At 37.0% G+C, this 23740-nt stretch overlaps 3 protein-coding genes across 4 annotated transcripts; all 3 read left to right on the top strand.

Annotated features, from left to right (window-relative positions):
- Positions 1-487: 487 nt before the first annotated feature.
- On the top strand, positions 488-11173 carry LOC119653238 (rab GDP dissociation inhibitor alpha). The gene is made up of 3 exons (XM_038057837.1): positions 488-1088; positions 6892-7367; positions 8754-11173. Exons 1-3 carry the CDS (start codon positions 695-697, stop codon positions 9213-9215), a joined length of 1332 nt encoding a protein of 443 aa, XP_037913765.1. The 5' UTR covers positions 488-694; the 3' UTR covers positions 9216-11173.
- Positions 11174-13480: 2307 nt separating this feature from the next.
- Positions 13481-18075, top strand: LOC119652206 (DNA repair protein complementing XP-G cells homolog). The gene is made up of 6 exons (XM_038056146.1): positions 13481-13677; positions 13737-13912; positions 13970-15009; positions 15135-16960; positions 17026-17249; positions 17305-18075. Exons 1-6 carry the CDS (start codon positions 13590-13592, stop codon positions 17923-17925), a joined length of 3975 nt encoding a protein of 1324 aa, XP_037912074.1. The 5' UTR covers positions 13481-13589; the 3' UTR covers positions 17926-18075.
- A 1131-nt stretch (positions 18076-19206) lies between these two features.
- Positions 19207-22709, top strand: LOC119653029 (beta-alanine-activating enzyme). Of its 2 annotated transcripts, XM_038057475.1 has the most exons (7): positions 19207-19455; positions 19707-20015; positions 20072-20347; positions 20407-21832; positions 21970-22043; positions 22155-22224; positions 22287-22709. In XM_038057475.1, exons 1-7 carry the CDS (start codon positions 19232-19234, stop codon positions 22689-22691), a joined length of 2784 nt encoding a protein of 927 aa, XP_037913403.1. In that variant the 5' UTR covers positions 19207-19231; the 3' UTR covers positions 22692-22709. The 2 variants fall into 2 exon arrangements, with proteins under 2 accessions (XP_037913403.1, XP_037913402.1); XM_038057474.1 differs by having other exon boundaries at positions 21970-22224.
- The last annotated feature ends 1031 nt before the right edge of the window (positions 22710-23740 follow it).

The following is a 23740-nucleotide window of genomic DNA, read 5'->3' as shown; positions in this document are numbered from 1 at the left end:
TTGTTTGGCTGTTTCATCTGACACTATTTTGTTAGAACAACTTACACCTATATCCTATCAAACAATGTCGATTGGATTTATCAAGTCTTTTGTTAGACTATTTGAATGGATAGATTTGTTATTAAAAATTATCGGAACAAAGTTTTATTAGCGAAATCGATTATCGAAACTTAAGGATAGATGTCGCCGTGATAGTCTAGAGATATCCGGTTGGGTTTTGAGTTAACTTGAAGCAAATTTCAAGTAGGATGAATATTTGCCAGGCAATTTCAAGCTAAATGGTCATTTTTATCAAGAGACATACAGATTGGAATGGTGTAATGTGTATGGTTGCCGTGAACGTCAATCACCAACGACATTAGATTTTAGAAACTACCGGAAATCCAATGCAGACACGAACCCAATAGGGTGAAATGTACACTGTTAAAGAGTGGAACGTCCAATTAGAATGATGAATACGCAAGCGCAACCACTACATTGGCAGGGAGCCTCGCGTTGAAATCGGCTATCGTCTGCTGAGTCGCGAGGAGGAAAAACCTCATCCAGTTAGAAAATCGACATTTTCAAGTTGTGGGCTCTGCCAAGAAAGTGAAATATTTCGGTACTATTCAACGTCACGCTCTCGAGTGTTGAATAAATTTTGAAATTAGCTGATTTCTGACGTTGTAGTTGCTCGTAGTGAACCGACATCGCCATGGATGAGGAATACGATGCAATTGTCCTCGGAACCGGCCTGAAAGAGTGCATTCTGAGTGGAATGCTTTCCGTGTCGGGCAAGAAAGTTTTGCACATTGATCGCAATAAGTACTATGGTGGCGAGTCGGCGTCAATTACACCGCTCGATGAGCTCTTTACGCGATTTAACCTGGATGCGCCCGGCGAAAAGTATGGACGTGGACGCGACTGGAACGTCGACTTGATTCCCAAGTTCTTGATGGCAAATGGGTCGCTAGTGAAATTGTTAATTCATACGGGCGTGACCCGATACTTGGAGTTCAAATCGATCGAGGGAAGTTATGTCTACAAGGGTGGAAAAATTGCCAAGGTGCCAGTGGACCAGAAGGAGGCGCTCGCCTCGGATCTCATGGGTGAGTAGAGCTCAGCTAGTTGGCTGGAAGTCTGCTGGAAGGCTTAGATCATTGCGGCTTGCGACGGCGAGCCTGCGATTTTTGTCCAGTTGGAAAAATTCCTGCTGTCAAAAGTGACACGTCGTTGCAGTGCGCAGTGAACGTTTCTCAACTTGGCTCGCGGCTCGAAGGCCAGTACGTAGCCAAAGTCTTTGTTCATGGGTTGCGCCTGCCTCAACAATTTTCGGAAGCAAAACCACTGACTGCGTCGTTCGCGCTACAGTTTCCGCTATGCATGCTCGGCAGTTAGCACGTTCGTTCGACGTAAGTTGGGGTCTGCGTTGCCTTTCGTGCCAGCATTATGAGGCAGAAACCCAGCTGGTTACGGCCCCAGACCGCACTCCATACGCTGCTTCTAACAGTTAGGTAGCTCGGCAAAGTGGAGCAACATGATCTGCGGAAAACTGTCTTTCATATTCCGAGACTGCTCCGTCGATCGAATAGGAAGCAGCTGGTGAGGTTGCATGGAGTGAGGTTCCAAGTGGAATCGAGTGCGACGGCGACGACGAACGTGACTCATTGCCTGATTTCATTTGGGGCCTGGTAGGCCAGGTCATTTCATTCCGCTAACACTGCCGAATATTGGCTCCACTTCGACTGCCAAAACGTCGACGTGTCGTCATCATGGAAATAAATAATTGAAGGCAATCGCCTTCTCGTTTACCGTTCATTCGCTTGGAACAACGACTGAATGTGCCTGATGACCGCACACCTGCATGCTAACATAAAAGAGTAACAGAAATTAGTAATTTTTCATTGCATGTGTGCTGGAGGCAGGAGGAGCTTGGTGTGGAGGCAAATTTGATCGAGCGAGCAATGTTTTTCATGTTTGAGCATTCGAAAATTCCAGATCGGGCGAAATGACTGCGGGATTTCTTCATTCGGGATTGCTTCATTATATTCGGAAAGAGGGCAGTGGTTTATGTGAATGCTTTCAATATAGCGACGAGAAAAATTTAGGATTTTGTGTTTTTAAGCAGACGGAGCTGTTTTGAAACATTGGCACGAACATACTTGTAATACGCTTATTCTGACTTATTTTCTTATGAAAATTCCTCGTAGAAAACTAGAGTAAACTAGTCGGAAACAGGAAGCTAGCCGTTTCAGATCTGAAAGGTTTCGAGTATTTCAAGGTCCCATTTGCACATCTAACTCACTTTAACCTGGTATTGACATTCTAGGATGTCTTGGAGTACAGGAAGCTCGTCCGTAAATGACAACTTTGACCTGTTTATAACTTGGTTAATAATTACAGCATTTCCTTCAAACTTTCCAATGTCGTGTCTTATAGTGCGTGGTTCTGCAAACTTTTGTTAGCTCAGAATGAATCTAAGGTTCGAACTTCAAAAATTTTAAAATTTACTAATATTAACTTCATTTGGGCAGATATCAGCACCGGAGGTATTTTTGGTCCGATTTTTTTACGTAGCAGCATTATCATGTCTTTTTTTCTGATTTTTCGGTAGAGCAGTTTCTAAGAATGAGTCCTGCCTCGCTTCAAGTTTATATTTAACTTCTTCCACTTCTTCGTAACCAATGTCAAATTTAATATTTGTTTCAGAAATTCGAATCATGCCCTATGCTGTAGCCTATATTGTTGCAAAATTTTGTGATTCTAGGGTGAACTTAAGGGGGGTTTTCTTGTCAATTACTAAAAATTATAGTAATGTGCTATTATTAACTTTATTTGAATAGATATCGGTATGGAGGGTATTTCGGAGCCTAGGCACCATATAGTGACAGCCCCCCGATTTTTTTCAGATTTTTCGGTTGAGTAGTTTCTGAGAATGGGTTCGTTAAAAAATGACCACTTTCAACCCCCCGCACCCCCCACCTTTTCAACAAATGTCAAAACTAAGACTGGCTTCGAAAAGTACTAATCGAGACCTTTAATTTGATACCCCACATGACTATCTTTGATGAAAAAAAAATGTACACCCTCCCTTTGCATGTATGGGGACCCCCCCTTAAATTCGTCGTAAAAGGATGTAACTCACTATATGCGTGAGCGTTCACAGTTCCCACCTTTCTACCAAATTTGGTGCCAATCGCTACAACCGTCTCCGAGAAAAATGCGTGTGATGGACAGACAGACAGTAAACCGATTTTAATAAGGTTTTGTTTTACAAACAAAACCTTAAAAAGGAGGCATATAAAATTTAGGTTCCTCCATCAAAGCTAATGCAATATTTCTTGAGGGGTTTTTACTTCAATTTACAATTCGACTAGTATTTTGACAGAGCTAGTGACTTTCAGTCTTGTGTCTTCCCTTCCAATCATAAGATGCTAATAAACTAGAAATGTATGTTGAGAATGTTCCTGAAACAATCGGAAATCGGAAGCTCGGCATGTAAGTTTGAAAGGTTATGTGAATCGTATATGTGAGAACATTTCGATACACAAGGATTCCATTTGTATGTAGCTAGTTAGCCATAGTTATATGAATTTAATATGTCAGACTATTCACTTTAATATCTATACTGCTTTAAGGTACATGAAGGTTCTGAGGTTTTTGCCTGTCATATAGGCCTAATCCCACGGTCCTCTTCAGATACGGATTAATTTGGAGAACACAATCAAAACTGCGGCGTGACTACCACCGCGGTGCTAGTGTATACTGAGTACATGCTTTCTGTAACTAAGATGCGGCTCCCGAGTTGTACAACACAGTCATGCTTGGGCTCGAAAGGAGCGCTGCTTGCGATATAGGCACAACCAGAAACACCATGGACTCCCACAAGGAGAATAGCCGCAAAAAACTGGGTTAAAAGCACATCCTATAGAAATTCTCCTAGAGCGTATGTTCTCAGAAGGTCATTGCGGTTCCCATGTTACCAAATAACTTTCGACGAGGCTTCGTAGCAAGAGCCACTTCACATGACTCCCTTGCAGACTTGGGTCTGGTCGCCCTCTTCCAGTACGTGCGAACACCACTTGCCAACGGCTTGACTGGAAGCCTACTGTGGAGAGCGGCAAGGAAACCTTTCCACTACCGCTTTGCGTACTGCTTTAAGCTACAGTCAATTTATATAAAATGGACAATTGTTATTTACTTTAATTTTGTTAAGGGAACTTTTCGCCACTTTTTTAAGGTTTTGTGTGAAACAAAACGTTGATAATAGCATAATACCATATTTTAAAAATTTACCCGAACGGTTTGACGGTTTGGCCGAAAACGAAGAAGAGGGTTAATCTGGCCTAAGACAGGCAATTTCAACCGGATATATTCTTAATCTTCACAGATTTATGTTTTTTTTTATTTCTGAGAAATCACAATTTTAAAAACTTCTACGCTCTGAGTGTCAAAAGTGCCTTTAAGGGGTAAAACCACATTAAAAGGTTTATATTCATGTACTTTTTTGAGATTTTTTTTAGTGGACACATTAGTCATATTTCGGACAACTTTTGAGAATATGGAATTAAGCCATATATAACCAACTTACGCGCTATTAGTTCTGTTGAGGGTGGTGACTATGGTTCTTCAACTGCGGGACAATTTTTATCTGAAATCAAAAGGATCACAAACTTTGCAAAAAAAAAAATACCCTTAAAAATATAATATTAATATTATATAATATATAGTAGAACTTCCTTGGGCCACCATCTAGAAGCATAATAATTTTTTTTTCATGAACTACAAAAGTGTAGCTAGTGAAGTATGGCTGATAGTGTCAGCCTTTCAATCTCGTTGCTCTAGGTTTGAATCCCAGTTGTCAAGGGTATCTATGTCCGCCTTGTGTTTGTCTCGATGTTGTGATCTTATCACTTGAACAGCGTTAACTGTGATGATAGTGTAACTGAAACACAATCTGGTTGTGTGGATGGCCCTATACTCCACTAAGAAGTAAACAGAAAACACTAACTACAATAGGAGTTTAGCTAGCGCGGACAGATCTATAGAAACAACATTTTCAGATTAAGTAAAATTCTTTGTGAATTACTTCATAAATATGAGGCAATCATATCAATAACAAATCTGGGCGAATGCAAAATAAAAAGTAAATTATATGCATTGAAAGGCTTATAAGCCTGATTAGTTCTCTCTCGGCACTAATTCAAATTTCATAACAAAATGCTTGCCCATTGCCTGGTTCTTTGATAAATATACAGAAGAGGGACCCTTCACGCATATCTTGTAAACAATAATATATTTTTGTGCAATTTGTTTCCAGTCGTTTTTGCATGTTCAGAGATAACACTGGTTTTTTGTTAGCAGTTTCGAACGTTTAACCGGCATTATATATCGAGAACAATTCTGCATTGTTATAGTTAAGGGCAAAATTTAGAGCATCATTGATACGACCGGTACGAACTGTCAAATTGTAGGGCGCAATGTATAGCATCGCTCGCTCACAAAAAGGCTCGAAAAATTTAACTTTTCATTATTAAATTTTCACATTCCGCCTGATTTTGAATCCTTTAACTAAACAATCACTGAACTTTGCACAATACAAATCGAACCTTTCTATTGTGTTAACTATTCCTAGGTAGTGAATAAAGATCTCATGGAATGAAAAAAGTGTAATTTCTGGTGTTGAAATGTCGTAAATCGTTTTTTGGTAGTAGTTAACATTTTCTATCAGCAATAATAGCATTCATTTAGAGTATAATTGTCAAATCGATTATTTAAGGACAATGCCTACAATTGAATAAAAAAGCCAGCCGAGAATTCTCGTTTTGCGTTAGTTTAATTGTTCGATTTTAGAAGTCGTGATAACCGACATGCAATGCGTGAACAAACCTACATAAAGTACGTTACTACGTGGCAAATTGTGACCATATACTTATTGATAAATTCTTCATCTGATTACGAACTCGAATTCTATACCGTGTTCCATTGGATATTTTCCGAATGGGAAATGAAAACTTCATTTTATCAGCTCGTGATTTTCCTAGTATTAAAATTGAAATTTCTCATTATTCCCTTTCTGCACATTTCTTGTACAATTGTGAGTTAACGAACAATTTAGCTGCCTATATACCAAACAATATATCTTGAAATAAAGAAGAAAAATATGCAATTAACCGCGGGTTACGGCAAAATACGGAAAATTGTTATTATCTGTTTGTATGTATTTGGTATGAAGGGAATCTGACTAAGAAAACTACGCACATATGCTTATGGAACACTCTATGAAACATTATCTCGACACAAGAGAAAGAGAAGATCTTGCCAATGTCTACTAATATTTCATGGTGGACGGCTATGCGACTACTAATATGAGATTATCAAATCTCGCTAAAGAATGACGTGGAGTTCTGTGAATTATTATTTCATTTCATACCTTTAGCAACACTTTCATTTGCAATGAAATCTAAAGGGGAGTGTCTGAACGATTAAGTCTTCTAAACACAGTGAAATTTTCGTTTTTGAGAGATTTATTGAGCCCATGAGTCAACAAATTACAACTTCTAAAAGTCAGAACTTTCTTCATAAAATAGTGGCACGTCCACTCTTGAATTTGATAAGATAATTTATTTTTGACCTATTGCGCTGTAATTCTATGTATTGTGAGCGGGAGGCATATGTTTTTAGCTAGATGCGATAAGAGCGAGCATTGAAAGATATACAGTTTAATTAGGAGATGTACAAATATAGTTTGGTACAACTGTATTCCGGAAACTACCAGGCTTGAATAGTTTATATGAAATTTTTCTATTGAAAATGATAAAATCAACATACTTTTCTATTTTAATTCTTTTTATTGTTCTAATTTGAAATATCCAATAATAATCTTTTATAATTTTCTAACTTTCCAACCAGGCATGTTTGAAAAACGAAGATTCCGAAATTTCTTGATTTACGTTCAAGATTTCCGGGAAGATGATCCAAAAACGTGGAAAGATTTCGATCCAACTAAATCCAATATGCAAGCCCTCTACGATAAATTCGGTCTTGATAGGAATACTCAAGATTTTACAGGTCATGCATTGGCTCTGTTCAGAGATGATGATTATTTGAATGATCCAGCAGTAAATACTATTCGTCGTATTAAATTATATTCGGATTCGTTGGCAAGATATGGAAAATCACCATATTTATACCCAATGTATGGATTGGGCGAACTGCCACAAGGTTTTGCCCGATTGTCCGCTATATATGGCGGTACGTACATGTTGGATAAACCAATTGATGAGATTGTTTTGGGAGAAGGTGGAAAAGTGATTGGCGTGCGTTCAGGTAACGAGGTTGCCAAATGTAAACAAGTTTATTGTGATCCAAGCTACGTACCAGATAAGGTAAGGGGTTGATATATTTTTGTCGTACCCATTTGCATCTGAAAATTGTTTCCATCCTTAATCTGTGTTTGTCATTGCATGAAATCCATTGAATATTTGATCTAAACAAAACTAGCTTAATTTTTTTTTTTATTTTTGATGGGGAGACCATACTAAAAAAAAAACTTCCAATTTAAATATCTTGAAAGTTAATTGTCCTGTAAAAATCATATTTGTTATTGTTGAGTAATATTTTTAAATTATCAAAACTGGGTGATCTTTCGCGTACTAAGAATGTGCCAGAGGAATATGCTGAAAAATAAGTATATATACACGAAGGTAATTCGCGAAGTTTTCTCCACGAAAATAGTTCAGTTTTGATGAATTTTGTTGCATGAAACCGATAGTATGACGCTGCAAATCTTCAGATGAAGACATTTATAGATATGCAAGTCAAATTTAGAATTTTCCAAACTTCCAAACTTCGGACTTTTCCAAGTCAACTTCAGAATGTTCCATTGCAAATTCAGGCTATTCAATTTCCAATTCAGAGTTTGTTCAACATCTTACTATAAAGTTTTATACCAACTTTTTATCACTGGATAAGGATGGAGTTGGAATTCTTTGAAAAAATCTGTGTCCCTCTTTAAAGAACTGATCTGAGAATAGCATCCTTTAGGACGGGTAAGTATTTGAAAGTAATAGCAACGCCGCAATTTAAACTTCTCAATATTTGGGAAGTCATCTCGGTTGTCATTGGACATTAATGAGGCTCTACGTGATTTCATATCTAGAGGTTATGAAAAAAATAGCAGATTGAAGGGATTAAACTTTTTCTTAGATGGTTTGGAAAATTCTGAATCAGACTTGTCAAACATATATATGTAGTGATTAAAGAGTGCCAATTTTGATTTTTGATAAGACATTGATCGCCCATTTGAAGAACAAGTGAACAGGGTTTCATATGCTGCAAACATATTTCTAGATTGTTTGGTTGAAAAGTTTAGCGAGAGTTGAGTAGGATTATTAAAATGCTTTCATATCCGCAGTTCTTATGTAAATTCTGATCGAATTTCCCCCTAGATTAAACTGAAAAATAGTTTGTCTAATGAAGATTCGTCTGAAATAAAAAAGCTATATATAACCAAGTACAAATATTAAAGGACATTAACATACAATAGAATATCTGTGGAAAGAGAGAATTAAATTGGAAGAATGCTTCATAAATCATAACAACATATATTCGGTCTGAAATACCTTCAACTATCCACGCATTTTTTTTTGTATTTAATAAGAGATATATGTAGTCTCCCCTTAAAATGTCTATATTTGCATGCTCATAATTATTGATTGGTGAATCTTTTTCGTATTTATTTTGCTAACAAAAAACAATTAATTTCTCAACAGGTGCGCAAAAAAGGTCAAGTAATTCGATGCATTTGCTTGATTGACCATCCAATTCCAAACACTAAGGATGCATTATCAACTCAAATAATCATACCCCAGAAGCAAGTTGGACGTAAATCTGATATTTATGTTTCGCTAGTGAGTTACACGCACCAAGTAGCTGCTAAGGGTTGGTTCATTGGCATGGTATCAACTACCGTCGAAACAGACAATCCTGAAAATGAAATTAAACCTGGCTTAGATCTATTAGGACCCATCACCCAAAAATTCGTATCTGTATCAGATTACTACGAGCCAGTTGATAAGGGCTTAGAATCGCATATTTTCATATCAGAATCATATGATGCGACAACACACTTCGAAACAACATGTCTAGATGTTTTGGATATATTCAAGCGCGGAACTGGGGAGGAGTTTGATTTTTCGAAAATTAAGCACGAACTGGGCGATGAGGAACAGTAAATGCTATCGCGAAAATAAGTAAAAATTCTATAGAAGAGAAGAAATTCCCCCTGAAATGAGAGAAACCATTCGCTGTCTATCAAGTCAGTAAGAGGAGAAAATATTATAAATAAAAGGAAACATTGAAATATCCATACAAGGTTATCCTCGATATCACAAGAAACACACAGACATACACAATGATACACTCTTTTGCAGAAAATATAATCCTATTCAGTTTATCCAAGTTTCCATTCACTTTTTTTTTAAATAAAGGAAAGATCTTATTTTATATATAAATACATTTGTGAAAAGTTTATTTGCTATACCAAATAAGAAATAAGGCAATTTATTATGAATAAACTATCCACTTCTATTGGTGTGTCAAAATTTCAATAAACTACTTTATTTTAAGCGTTTTATATACGAATATTATTAGAAAATGACAGAAACGATCAGTAAAAAGGATGAAAAATAATAGAAAAGTATATTGAAACTATGTAAAGATAGACAGACGTTTCAAAACGAAGAAAGTCGGTAACATGCGGGATTCTTTGAAAGTGTAATGCTATTTGAGCTTGAAATACATTCAACGAATTTGTGTTATTCATGGAAACAACATTTTATTTGGTGATGGAAGGAAAGAGATAACTTTACGCAGGTTCAACTCGGAGCGATAAATGCACAAAATTATTTATTTATAAAGGCTGTATTGTTCGGAGTGAAATTTGGGTATTGGGTTTTAAATTATTCTACAAAATTTTTAGCGGGCAAATATGTGCGTAGACTAAGCGTTTCTTGTGTTGTGACTTCTTTTATGTATCAATTTGACTTTTTATAAAACATGTTTCGATTTATAAGTAATAGATTGCATTCTGCTCCCATATTAAACCATTTTTCATGTTTAATGGCCGACCCGTAGAATTAATAAGTAAATTATTACCCTTCGCGCCGCAAGGCTTCTTAGAAAGTAAAATTCCAAATCGACGGGTAACAAAATCCAAACTTCACTTTGACCGCCTTTTTCACCAGATATACTGATATCGTTTGCAAGTGGAATGATTAGTTGAAAAATTCAACCTAACTCTGAGCATCGGAGAGATAAGCTCATGAAGGCAAAGCCTAGAATTAGTTTTCTACCCGAATTAATATGCGTCTAGAGAATAAAGCCGGAAATGAAATGCATAATACATTCCAAGTTTTGATTTTTTAATAACGTTCATGTTATTATATATAAAATTTATTGTTCTCGTGCTTATAAACAGCAGCCTATAAATGATTGCTAAACAGAAGAAATGAATATTGAAACAATTATAAGAATAAAAGTACATTTAATACTTGGATGAATTTGTATTTTGGAATTTTGACTTTCCGATTTTAGTTGTGTTCCATTATATTTTCCTTTCGTTGAGAAATATTCGAAGAAAGATTTCGCCAAAAGCCAGTACTGTGATTCGAGGAATCTCACAAACGAACAATAACATTAAGAACTTTCGATGAGACTGGAAACAAATGATAGAAAGCTGACGAAAACATAGTACTTGACAATTAGTAAATACAATTTCCCAGAAGCAGTGTTACGTTGTGCCCCTCCCGCGAAAAATTTAGTATAAGAGTTCATTCTAGATGCTTACATAGACACAATAGCGAGATTCTATAGGTGATCGAATTGATTTTTAAATTGAGCAGGTATCGATTAGAAGTTTGATTCGTAGGAAACACAGTCGTGTAATAGTAAAATACGTGGTTGTTCAATGTGGGGTCTTGTACAATAATTATCGTTATAGCTGCGTTGTCAATCCAATTTTCATTTTGATCTATGCTTTCTAGTAGCTTACACGAGCAACGTCTATTACACCAGAGATTCCTTACGATGTATTTTACTTTAGATTTTTATTGATATAATCTTTCAGTAATATAAGATTTATCATTGCATATTTATATGAAATTGCTGTACGGAATAAAGTTGATAAAAAATATGAATTATAGTATTCAATGGGAGGCATAATTTTAAATAGTTTGTTAATATTTATATTGGCAGTTGGTTATTACTTTCTTCAGAACGATTCAGTTATATGAATCCTTATTTCATTTAGATGTCGTAGGTCTCTAGCACCTGACAGAAAGTAAGCTTTATTTCTATTTAACTTATTTTCTAATTAATGATAGAAGTAAGGGAACTCTCAGTGTTGATTAAGATTTATGTGTTATCCAACGACTTCAGTCAGACATTTGAAAGTCGACTAACCGCGAATGGGAGAGATATCAAATGATTGTGCTTTCATAAAATTTATATTATAGCAGGAGGAGAAATAGAAAGGTTGGTCATAGTGGGTATCTTTGGCAAACCACATAAATTGACAAGCCAGGGAACAAATAAACGCTTATTTTATATGCCGCTGTGCATAGGTAGGGATCGAGCATGTTCTGTTTCATCGAATGATGTTACGCATATTCCTATAGAAATGCAGAGTTTTTCCTTTTTCATTACATATATGTAATTTCGCTTGTTATTTAAGTTGTGCATGGCTTGAACGTCGAGTACTTCAACTTCCAAGCGGAAAGGTAATGTTCTTACAGTGGAAAAAATTAGAGATCATATCGAAATTAGATAAGGATGAAAGTAACGCATCTCACAATAAGGAAGTATGGTGTGCAACAATCATCGATATAAAAAAAAATCGAGAGACTCACAACATTTGTGTCTACGATGGATAGTGGTAACCGAGTGAAGAAAAGAAAAGTGCTGAAAACTCGAAAGATAAAAACTGGGTGATGCTGTTTCAACGCGGTTCATAGAAAGACGTAACGAGTTGAATAAAAAACTCGGCGGATCAGAGAATTTTAAGGCTAGCGCTGGTTGGCTTCACAACTTCTAAGTTGTGGCATGTAATACGTGAATTACAAATTCTAAGTGAAACATTATCAGCGAATTCAAGTGCGGCAATTTAAGGAGACATTTCAGTCGTTTTTGGAAGATGAAGGGTTTACTCGCGACGATGTCTATAATGCAGGCGAGACCGGTGTTAACCGGAAGTCACTTGTATCTAGCCAAGAATCTGCCATACGGGGTTTTAAAGTGCTCAAAGAAACAGTGGCAGCTATGAAGTGAGCTAATCCCGCTGGAGCTTATAGATTGTCTTTCCTGCTTATCGGAATTCGAAATCGCTAAGCCTGAAGCACTGCTGCTATATGATAGCCAATCTTTGACTGAAGACAATCTATGAAATGCTTGAACGAAATTGTGGACCCGGAGAAGAAGAGCGTGTTAATTCAGAGAAAAACCATCTCGACGAATTCGTTGACTTATTCTGCAGTATTCTAGGATTCACAGTCTGTGAAAAAGACGATGTTGTGGATTGGTTAAATCACGATTCCAAAGATCCTGGCTATCAAATTTTAGACGTTGAATTTTTTTCGTTACAATAAAATCAAGATGGTGATTACGGTAACGGCAACAGTAGCGACGAAAGATTGGGTGCACCGAACAAACCTTCGAATACGGAGGCATTTGTCGCTTTTGAAATGGGTCTAAAATAGTTCGAGAAACAAGAAAAATTTTACCCAACGCAACTTCTCCTTCTCGAACGGCTGCGAGACTTAGCCATTTTAAAATGTGTTCCAGCTGTTCGTTAATTAAAAATCCCTCAGAAATCAACAATTTTATAAAAAAATATTAAAAAAGCATTCGAATTTTTGGAGATATTTTATATTTCAATGTTAAAATGTTTGTCAAATTTCAATATACTGCACTGCTTTTATGTAGAAAGGCATTGTTTTTGTTTGATCTTGTCTTAGAAACCCATATTTCGATTATCTGAAGTAGTGTTGGTCCTAATTAGTTCGGATATGGATTCCACCTGTCCGAATAGCTGAAGGATTAGAGCATAAGGCTGGCGTACGAAAGGTCGTGGTTTAAATCTCAGTGGGATTTGTATTGTGGTTTAACGTCGGATACCAGTCGACTCAGCTGTGAATGAGTACCTGAATCAAATCAGGGTAATAATCTTGGGCGAGCGCAATACTGACCACATTGCCTCCTCCTGTGTATGTTATATGGTCTTGAATGAAATGCTCTAACACACTTCAAGGCTCTGTCCTTTTGTCTTAACAGAAGGGTCGCTATGTGGCTCTGGAAGTGACGAGACCATAGAAGTGATTGTAATTTCAGAAAATCTCAACCCGAAATTCGCTGCTGCAGTCAAATGAATTCGCTAAAATAGCTTCTTTTGTACGACCTTGCCAGACTATGTATGTAACTATTGTGAATAAATGGTTGTCAAACAAATGGCATATTGTCATATGCTGGCCGGGAATGATGAATTTTACAGCATGAGTTGGTTTGTCTGTATTTTCCGGGTTTGTTTTGATTAAGTGATCCGAAAATATTGTAAAATGGGAGTAACTGGCCTGTGGAAGCTGATCGAATCATCGGGGCAACCTGTTCCAGTCGAAACGTTGGAAAACAAAGTCCTGGCTATAGGTTGGGAAATGGATTTTAATTTTGGTGAAATTCTTACTAAGTGTTATAATTTTCATTAGATATTTCGATTTGGCTCCACCAAGTGGTAAAAGGCTTTCAAGATAATAAAGGTGGAAGCCTTCCAAATGCCCACTTACTTGGTTTATTTCATCGCCTTTGTAAACTTCTTTATTATCGTGTGAAACCAGTGTTTGTGTTCGATGGGGGTGTTCCGCAGTTAAAAAGGGAAACAATGGTAAATAGATTATAAATTGTGGTTGGTTTTTGATAACATGTCATTTCTTTCAAACAGGCGAAACGTTCGCAAAGTCGAAGTAAACTCTATACTGAAGCAGATCGTCTGCAGGATATGATATTGCAAAATCTGGTCCGTGATAAGGCCGTTCAGAAAGCTCTTGGTCAGGATGTTTGTGAAGCTTTGATTTCACCATCGAAGCAAAAACCGGAAGCGCAAAAGCCCAGTAGGGATGATATGTTCAAACTACCTTCTTTGCCAAACGAAAAAAATGGAGTAGATGAAAGCAGTGCAAATAGTTCTCTTTACTCAGATTCTACGTCGTCTGATGCAGATAGTTCGTTTGATGAGAAAAATCCGCGATACTCATATCAGACTAACTTGCAGGCTATCGATGTTAACAGTGTTCATTTTAAAAATCTTCCAGCAGACGTTCGGCACGAAATCCTCACTGATATCAAAGAAACACGTAAACAATCGTCATGGGGTCGACTGCATGAGTTACCCGCTGGGGCCAATGATTTCAGTGGATTTCAAATGAAGCGCTTATTGAAACGGCGTCAGGTTCAAGTCAGTCTCGAGGAAGCCGAGAAACAAATGGAGGGAAGATCTTTAACGTTGGCAGAACTCGAGGCGCTTATGAGTGAAGAAGGCATACTAAGAGCATCAGATTCGAATGCGACGAAGCGAATTGCTTCGGACGAGAATACACGATTTCTGCTTGTGAAAGACCTCAAAAAAGCAATGGAAACCGCCCAGAAGGAGGCCAAGGAAGAAGAAATGAAAAAGGAAACTAAAGAAGAAGCTGAGGGAAAGAATTCCGAGGAAATATTAGGTGAAGAGTATGAAACGGATTTGCAGAAAGCTATCGAGATGTCTCTGGACTCCACACAAGTGTACAAGGACGATGATTACAATTATGATGCGCAAGTAAAGTTGAACAAAGTGCAACAGCGTGAGTTGAAAGTCGCGGCAAATTCTTTAGCTCGGGCTTACATGTTGGAGTATGGAGGAATGAATGATGAAGATATCCAAAGTTTAATGCACGGCGGGATCAATGATTCAACACAGACTGATGACTTGCAATCATCGTTTAAGTAAGATATTTTTAAATTTGAAATTCTCGTTATCCAAGAAAACTGCCTTGAATGCTAAACTTTTCTCCAATTTAGTCACTATCCATAACTCAGATTTATTCTTTATCAAATATATTTTATCTCAGCTTTCAGCACAATGACCGTTTCATTACAAAGGGAGAAATATGTACGCCATATAAGGATTTGCCAGGGATTCAAAAGATTAGTAAAAACAGTAAGCCGGAAGTGAGCGTAAATTCGGACGAAGTTCAGTACATATCAAGCAGCTCAGATGATTCGGACTTGGAAATTGTTGATGATGTCACGGATTCTTCTAGGCCCAGTATTGAAATTTTAGTCAATCCAGCATGCGCGGCCGAAGATGATTTATTTGCTGATATTTTTGAGAAAGAAACCGAAAATGTAAATGAAGCTGACCCATTAATACACACATCTGACGAAAAAAAGGAAGTAGATACAGAAATTAATCAATTGCCAAAACAAGTAACACAACAAGGTAATCTCAAACCATCGACCGACTTGAAAAGCAATTCCACAAAACATATATTGGATGAATTAAATGAAGAAATTAAACAGGTTTCTTCGATAACATTAGATGTAATTGGGGAGAATATTAAACCTTTGGAAACACTAGCAAAAGAGGATGTGTTCCCCCAAAATGAAACTTCTAATAAAAAAGAGGTTCAGCTCGGAGGGAATTTCACCAAATCGGCTTGTGAATGCATGAATGAAACAGAAACTGGTACTGCGAAAACTAGTGAATATGAAGGCGAGAAAAGTGGCAATGCATGTAAGAGAAGTGATATAACTCAATTGAAAGAAGGCGTAGAAAATGTTGAAACCCAATGCATGGAAAATTTGAATGCCCCAACGACGAAAGAATCAGTTCTTACCCAAACTAAGATCTCAACTGAAAACATTTCCAACTTGCCACTGACTGATGTTAATAGCAAAGCAGATTTAGGTAAAATCCGGCCCAATCTCGAGGAAATATTACAATGCGTAAAGCAACAATCCTCAGAAGCTGCCAATATTTCTCTAGATGATATAAAACCCTCTGTAAAAACCAGTGGCATGAGCATCAATTTAGGAGACAACGACATTGAAAATATCTCTAAAAAAACTCTGAAATCGGACGAGTTTGAAAAATGCATAAATACAGTTGATGAAATCATTGAAATTCCCGACGATAACGCTGGAATACGAACTCCTTCAAAGTCATCTGGAGCACAAAGTTCAATTGATAACTTTTTTGAAACAAAATTTACTATCAAGAGAACCCCTGATAAGGCGGCAGAACGGGAAAATAGTCCGCCTCCACCTAAAGTTACATCTCCGTTTTTCGTGAACAAAAAGTCAGGGGGTAGTAGCGGGAGAAAACGTCGCTCTCCGAATAGTGACGACGGAACGTCTAGAAATCCAAAGGTCGCTAAACAATTATTCGATCATTCTGCGGAGAAAGAGGAAGTGGATGATGATATTAAACCCTTAACTGAAGATCCATCTGTAGATTTATTAGAGGAAGTAGCGTTGGCTCTTAAGGAAAACAAATCTCAATCGGAACTAGCAAATATTGCAGGCGATATTCGCGAGGAAAACGTAGCTCTTGAAATGGAACGGAATAAACAAAGTCGCATGGCGACTTCAATAACAGATAAAATGGCTGCAGACTGTCAACAACTGTTGCGCCTCTTTGGGATCCCGTATGTTGTTGCCCCGATGGAAGCTGAAGCGCAATGTGCGTTTCTGGATGCAATCAAACTAACAGACGGCACCATTACAGATGATAGTGATATTTGGTTGTTTGGTGGATGTACAGTCTACAAAAACTTCTTCAATCAAAAGAAACATGTTTTAGAGTTCAAAATGGAGAATATTGAGAAACTATATAGTTTGAATCGACATAAATTGATACAATTGGCTATATTAGTTGGAAGTGATTACACAACTGGTAAGCAATAATACAACTCTGACACAATAAGATTTTATGTTTCTCTCCCTATTTTTCTTTATCAGGAGTGAATGGTATTGGAGCCGTTACAGCTATCGAGATACTTGCGAATTTCCCAATTACTCCAATAAAAGAAGGGGAAACTACAGAAAATATGTCAGTACTTTCGTCACTGAGAAAATTTCGTGACTGGTGGAAAACTTGCAAAACTGCACTTTCTTCCGGCCGTAGTGCACTTCGAAGCAAATTGAAAAATGTCCAGCTAAACGAGGGATTCCCCAATATGAATGTAAAATGATTAACTATAGCTCTTGATACCCCTATTAAATATTCATGTCTTACAGATTGTTGACGCCTACCTTCATCCAAGAATCGATGGAAGTCGTGCCCGTTTTGTATGGGGCGAACCAGATGTTGAAACAATTCGTGAATTTGCCAAAACTAAATTTGGATGGACTCGAACTAAAACCGATGAAATACTTCAGCCAGTTTTAAAGAGACTCAAAGAGCGCAAAACGCAAGCAACAATAAAAAATTATTTTTCTGTAAAAAGTGCTACAACTGTACGAGAGCTGAAAGTGAGCAAGCGCGTACAAAAAGCAATAGATAAAATGTCCGGGGATTATGTGGATAGTCCTTCACCTAAAATGAAAGAACGAAAACGCCGGAAAAAAAGCGCTGATACTGAAGCGTCTACAGTAGATGAAGTTAAGGCAAAAGAGAAACCAGGAGCGCGAAAACGCCGAACAAAATTAACCCAGGGTGAAGTCGAGGGCAAGGATGAATTACTAGCAGACGATCCTAAGGTCGAGGCAACCAAAAGTGTAATTATTCCAAAGAAAGTAGCCAAAAAATCTCCCAATATTCCCAATCCTAAACAACCAATACCGCAACGCGAGAAAGATAAAAAAGATATGGAGCTAAGGAAGGAAAAAGCAATCGAAATTTTCCAAAAGAAAAAGTAACCAAAAGAGATAAATTGGCTTATCCAGATGAGTTTTGTGGAAGAGATTAATCGAGCAAATATAATATTTAAAAAATTATAAGTAGGTTAAGTTGAATTGGAATAAAATGTTGAAAGGAAATTGAAAGAAAAACCTGTACAAGGATCTCATTTTGATTTGTTTGCTATCCAATTGGTGACTAAACTATCAACACTGCAATAAAGGCCATTTTTGTGTTATATTCGGTGTTTGCTCGGATTTTTCGTTCGATGTCCTTAACTTGCCTTACATTTTTGGAGAGTTTTGCATTAGTAAATTTAATTTTAATTGGCTAACATGCCTGGTGATTCTTATCGAAGATTAAAACTAAATCGATTGAAGTGATGCGAAGGAGACCTTTTATCTTTTTCAAAGGAATAATGACAAATTTTAACCAATAGTTTCTTTCTGATACGAAGTGATGCCATAGTTGCTGTCAATTGGAAACACATAGGATATGAATACAATGTCTGTTCCAATTTACTTCCTCTCTTCCTCTACTCTTAATGGTAGTATGAAGTTCGATAACTACTTTGAAAACGCCTTTTTTCCATGGACATAAGAAGCTCCGGAATCTCATGTGTGAAACAATGCCAATGTGTCCTATAACCACCACATTCTGGTAGGAACTGCTTCATGTGGTACTTGGGATCAGTATATGGGTCTAGGGGCTTTTCTGGTATTATCTCAAAGTGCCTGCAATCTGTACAGCCGCGAGCATGTTACTTGAGGTGATTTCATGTGTGATCACATGGGGCACGGATACAATGTTAGCCAGTAAGAGGTCTAGTTCTGCAAAGGTTTCAAGTAGGAATTTTTGTGCCTAGTGTTCGTCAGTTGGCTTTCATATTCATGTAAGTAGTATCGACAATTCCGTCCCCATTTATTCCTCTTCTTTCTTTTCAGCCTTTGTCCCGTTCACAAGCGGAGTCGGCTCGTCGTGATCGGCTTCGCCATTTGGCTCTATCGAATGCCTCATCTGGTTGCAATCTCGAGGTTTTCAAATCCCCATCCAGCGTATCAAGCCACCGTTGCTTAGGTCTGCCTTTTGGTCGTTTACCATCGACTTCGATGTTCAGACCAATCTTGGCAAGTGAATTCTCGTTTGCACGAATTGCGTGACCATACCATCGAAGACGCCTCTCTCGCAACTTTTCGTCCCCATTTATTCCTATTACTGGTAAATTCACCAAAGTCATTCACAATAAAAAATTTGAACAAATTTCCAATGTGACAGTTATTATTGTCAAATTTGTTTAGTAACATCAAGTTCTCAACGGAAGAGGAAATGGACCGGCTACTGTATTTGTTCGAGCCTTTGGAACGATATGAAAACAATTGCTGCATTATATGGAGAGAATCACCATCCATCTGCAGTATTTTCTGCTACAAAGACGTGATCGAGGCGGCTAAAATACTGACTGGTTACCTAAATGAATTGGGAATTGCGGAATATTGCAAAGTCCTGGTGAATATTGGACATTCTCCTGCCCTTCTGCCTATTATTCTTAGGTATGTGATACAGTATACCGAGGTTTCTGTTTATTTCTTATTACTGCAATTAGCATGTGAATGTGAGTTCCATCCAACTAACATTAATCATATTCTCAATTGGCTGGACTAAATATGATACTTTTCTATTGCTCCTTTGAATTTTTATCAAGAATCCTGAAGCCGGTAGAGATGAATAAAATGCAAATAAACCAGAAAATAATCTATTTTCGACGTTACACATTGATATGCTGCTTTTCTTGTATTTTTAGTGTATTAAACAAACGTTGCTGTTACTGCCCTGTGCTAATCGATGAAGATCAAATTGTTAACCATCTTATTCTATATGAATCCCAATGTTTAATAAGCGAAAAGGCAATACGCATACCATTTAAAGCAGTGCGGAATGTAGATGTCTTTGGTCAAGAAGTATACATTTATACTTTTGAAAATCGAGCTATGTATAATAAGGTGGAGAACGATACTCTCTGCTATGCAATACAGACATCAGGTAGTACTAGAGAGCCGAAGATAGTGAATGTTCCTTACAGTTGTGTATTACCAAATATCGAAAGTTTGAGGTAAAAGTTTATGCTTATAAGTTTTGTAGAAAAAGCCGTAAATTGGCATCGTATAGTTGTTTATTTTCCTTGAACCAAGAGAATGTAATCTTCGTATCATCGCCGCCGACATTCGACCCTTTTATCGTCGATATATTTCTTGCTCTGAGGAATGGCGCAGCTGTTCTTCTTGTAGCACCAACGATAAGGGTTCTTCCGGAAACTTGCGCCAAATTGGTCTTCAACTCGATTGGCCACAATGCTACAATTAGCCAAATGACTCCGTCACTATTTAAAAGGTTTAAAGCGAACGCATTAGAGAAATATATTTTTCACGAATCTACAAGCCTGAGGTACTTAACAGATGTTTTACTTGTAGAGCTTTACCTTAATTGGATCTATTTATTTCTAGAATATTAGTCCTTGGTGGTGAGCCATTTCCCTCTACGGAGGAATTCCAAAAATGGCCAGTTTGGCATTTATCTAAAGACATTAGGATATTCAACATTTACGGTATAACAGAGGTCTCATGCTGGAGTAGCATTGAGGAAATTTTTAAAGATAAAACAAATGTTTCGTTGGGCGAACCGCTGGATACAGATACACAATATGTAGTTCGCAGCACAGAATCGATATTCGATATCATTTCTACTGGAATCGGCGAATTATATATAGAAAGTGCAAAAAGGAAATGTTTCTTGGATTCAGAAAACCCTAAAATACTAAATGCTGATGGAATTATTTCTCGAAAGACAGGTGATTTGGTCGAGATAAAAAATAATAAAATACTTTATAGAGGCAGAACAAACGCTATTGTGAAACGATATGGCTGCAGAGTGAATTTGGCAAGCATAGAAGAAAAAGTTAAGAAAGGTCAACTAGATATTGTCGATGTTTGCTGTGTATTCGACAGGGATGCTCCGACTTTGGTAATTTTTATAATATTGCGGGAAGGAGCAGTTATCCCGCATGCTCAGGACCTTTTTAAGGAACTTAAAAAAGTAGAAATCCCTGATGATATTGTATACTTGGAGAAATTTCCTTTATCATCTCATGGAAAAATTTCTAGACAAAAACTGCTTGAGAATTATAGGTCAATGCAAAGGAATACATCTCATGTGAAAGTCGAGATTCTATTAGAAACTGTAGAAAGTAGATTAAGAGAGTATTTAGGACTATCAAAAGAGACAAACGAAACGAATTCATCAGTCGAAAAAAGAATCCGATTGCAATCATGGAAGGACTTATCATTTCAAGATGCTGGAGGTTCATCCTTCCTTGCATTACGTTTACTCTCTGAATTAGAAGAAACCATGTGTCAGAAATTGGAAGACTTTTTCATTAAACTTTTAGATAAAAATTGCACCCTAAGGGATGCTTTGGCATTCTTGAAAGAAAATGTTCGAAACCATGCAATGATAACTACACCTACTCGGTGCAGATTTATGAAAAAGGACGTACAATTATCCATCATCTGGAAATATGATTTAAATAAATGCGTAGACGCTTCACCAGCATTGGCAAATATAGTCGATAGAGCCATTGTTGTGGTTGGATCCCATTCACACATTCTCGTCTGTTTGGATATTCAAGATGGTTCGGAAATTTCAAAACTAGAACTTCCAGACAGAATTGAAGGGAAAACGGCAATTATTGATGAATGCAGCATCGTCGGGTGCTATGATGGGTTTTTATACAAAATCAATTTAACTACTGGACAAATTTTGCAAAAATTCGACTCTCAAGGAATGATAAAGTGCAAACCGCTTATAATTGACAATTTAGTACTTTTTGCGAACTACTCCGAAGCCGAGAACCTGTTTTGTTTGGAGTATCAGGTATGATATGATGAGAGAAGATTAAAATATTTGAGAAATACATTATCTGTCAAGGACATCCTCCAAAGATGTCGGTTATTATAACATAACTTTTTAATTGGGAATACTATTTTTTAGGATCGTGTTTTTCATTTCAGAATTTTAAGCAACTTTGGTCTCGTCGAATAGGAAATAAATCCTGTTTTGCGTCCGCAATCGAACTTGATGAGAGGTCAGTGGTGATTTGTACGTTAGACGGTTTGGTAGCCGCCATAGAATATCGAAAGGGCGAAACTGTTTGGGAAGTAAAGTTCGATTCACCTATATTTTCTACACCTGCTAGATTATCATCAAAAGAACTGGTTGTTGCTGAGGTCGGTGGTCGGGTTCATTGTATCCAAAGTGGATTTCGGGTGAGCTGTTTTTTTTCGGCCTACAATTTGGCACTAAGTTTCCACTACCCTTTTTTTTCAAGGTATGTGCTTATGACTTGAATGCTGCAATATTCTCATCATTATTAGCACTTGATTCAGAAGCTGTAATTTTTGGGTGCTACGATAACTTCATATACTGTTTACAATTCTCTGCAAACGACCTATCATTCTTTCAAAAATGGAAAGTACAAATAGACGCACAAATTTATTCGACACCGACAGTTGTTGATTTTGATGATAATTATTATATTGTGGCTTGTACAATCAAAGGGAAAGTCAATATAATACATTCAGAATTACAATGCATTGTAGGCTCTATTCAACTTGACGGCGAGGTATTTTCTTCACCTTCAACATATAAGAATAGAATATACATTGGATGTAGAGATAATTTTCTGTATTGTTTAGAAATCAATGAAATGAAAGGTAATAAAAATCCAAACTAAGTAAGCACTTTTTCATGATTTCTTTCATTAACATCGACGAAACAAAAACTGATACTCTCTTGAATTTCATGTTTTCGGTTCACACATCTACTTCTTTCACTGTTAACTGTAGTTTGCTTTCAGAAAGTTCCTAATCTCATCGAGAAGTTTAATAGGCTTTCTTGAGTACGTATTCTACACTCTTGAAATCTAACATGTACAAATCGTTGTATTGCGACGAAGTTTACCAAATGGATATCCCTAAAATGTATCTTGCGCTTTGGTGTCGGGGTCTGCACGTCTTCTTTTTCTAATATACATATTACCCTTATAGACTTTCCGGGCTGGAAATTCGGATAATTCATGAATAACATTTGAATATTTTGATTTCATTTGATTTGTTCCAATATAGTCAAATAAAATGACTTTCTGCCTCTTCAATTCTATCGTCTCCATGATTATGAGTCTTCTATTCTCGGGTCCTGTGATGCATAAGGAGAGTGTAAGGTAAAAGGAGCTCTTTCCCAATTAGTAAGTTATCCCTTGTGATATCTACTTCCGATTTCCGTAAAATAAATTATTTCTTCCAATTCAATCCATTTGATTTCCGAAAGCTCTATCAACCGTACACAATCAAATCAATTATATAAAGTCCAAGCACTACAATTGGCACCTCTAAAGCAAAATATTCAAGAAAAGGAAATAAATCAAACATACGTTGCTTTTAAATTTTAAATGCCTCATCATTGCATATCTAAAGGTTTGCTGACTCGTAGCCATCTTACCATGAAATATTTGATTTCCTATATTGAATATATGATTATATCTAGCATCGCTTAAGAGTGGCTGGAACGAAATCGTGTTATAACAAAATTAAATCGCTTCCAACTTGAACTCAGAAGTGGTAATCAAATTGAATAACACGCACACAATTCGCAAACATGTGTCTAAAGTTTGTGTGCAGAAAAATTCACTGATAACTCGGAAATTGATTAAGAAATGTAGAGAATGATTTCGAAACGTTGTTTTGAAGAAATTAAATTCAATGTTCGAATATCGATCGATTTGAT

Source organism: Hermetia illucens, chromosome 3, assembly GCF_905115235.1.
Source record: "Hermetia illucens chromosome 3, iHerIll2.2.curated.20191125, whole genome shotgun sequence".
Taxonomy (NCBI): domain Eukaryota; kingdom Metazoa; phylum Arthropoda; class Insecta; order Diptera; family Stratiomyidae; genus Hermetia; species Hermetia illucens.
The sequence above is the reverse complement of the archived record's forward strand: the minus strand, read 5'-3'. Positions and strand labels throughout refer to the sequence as shown.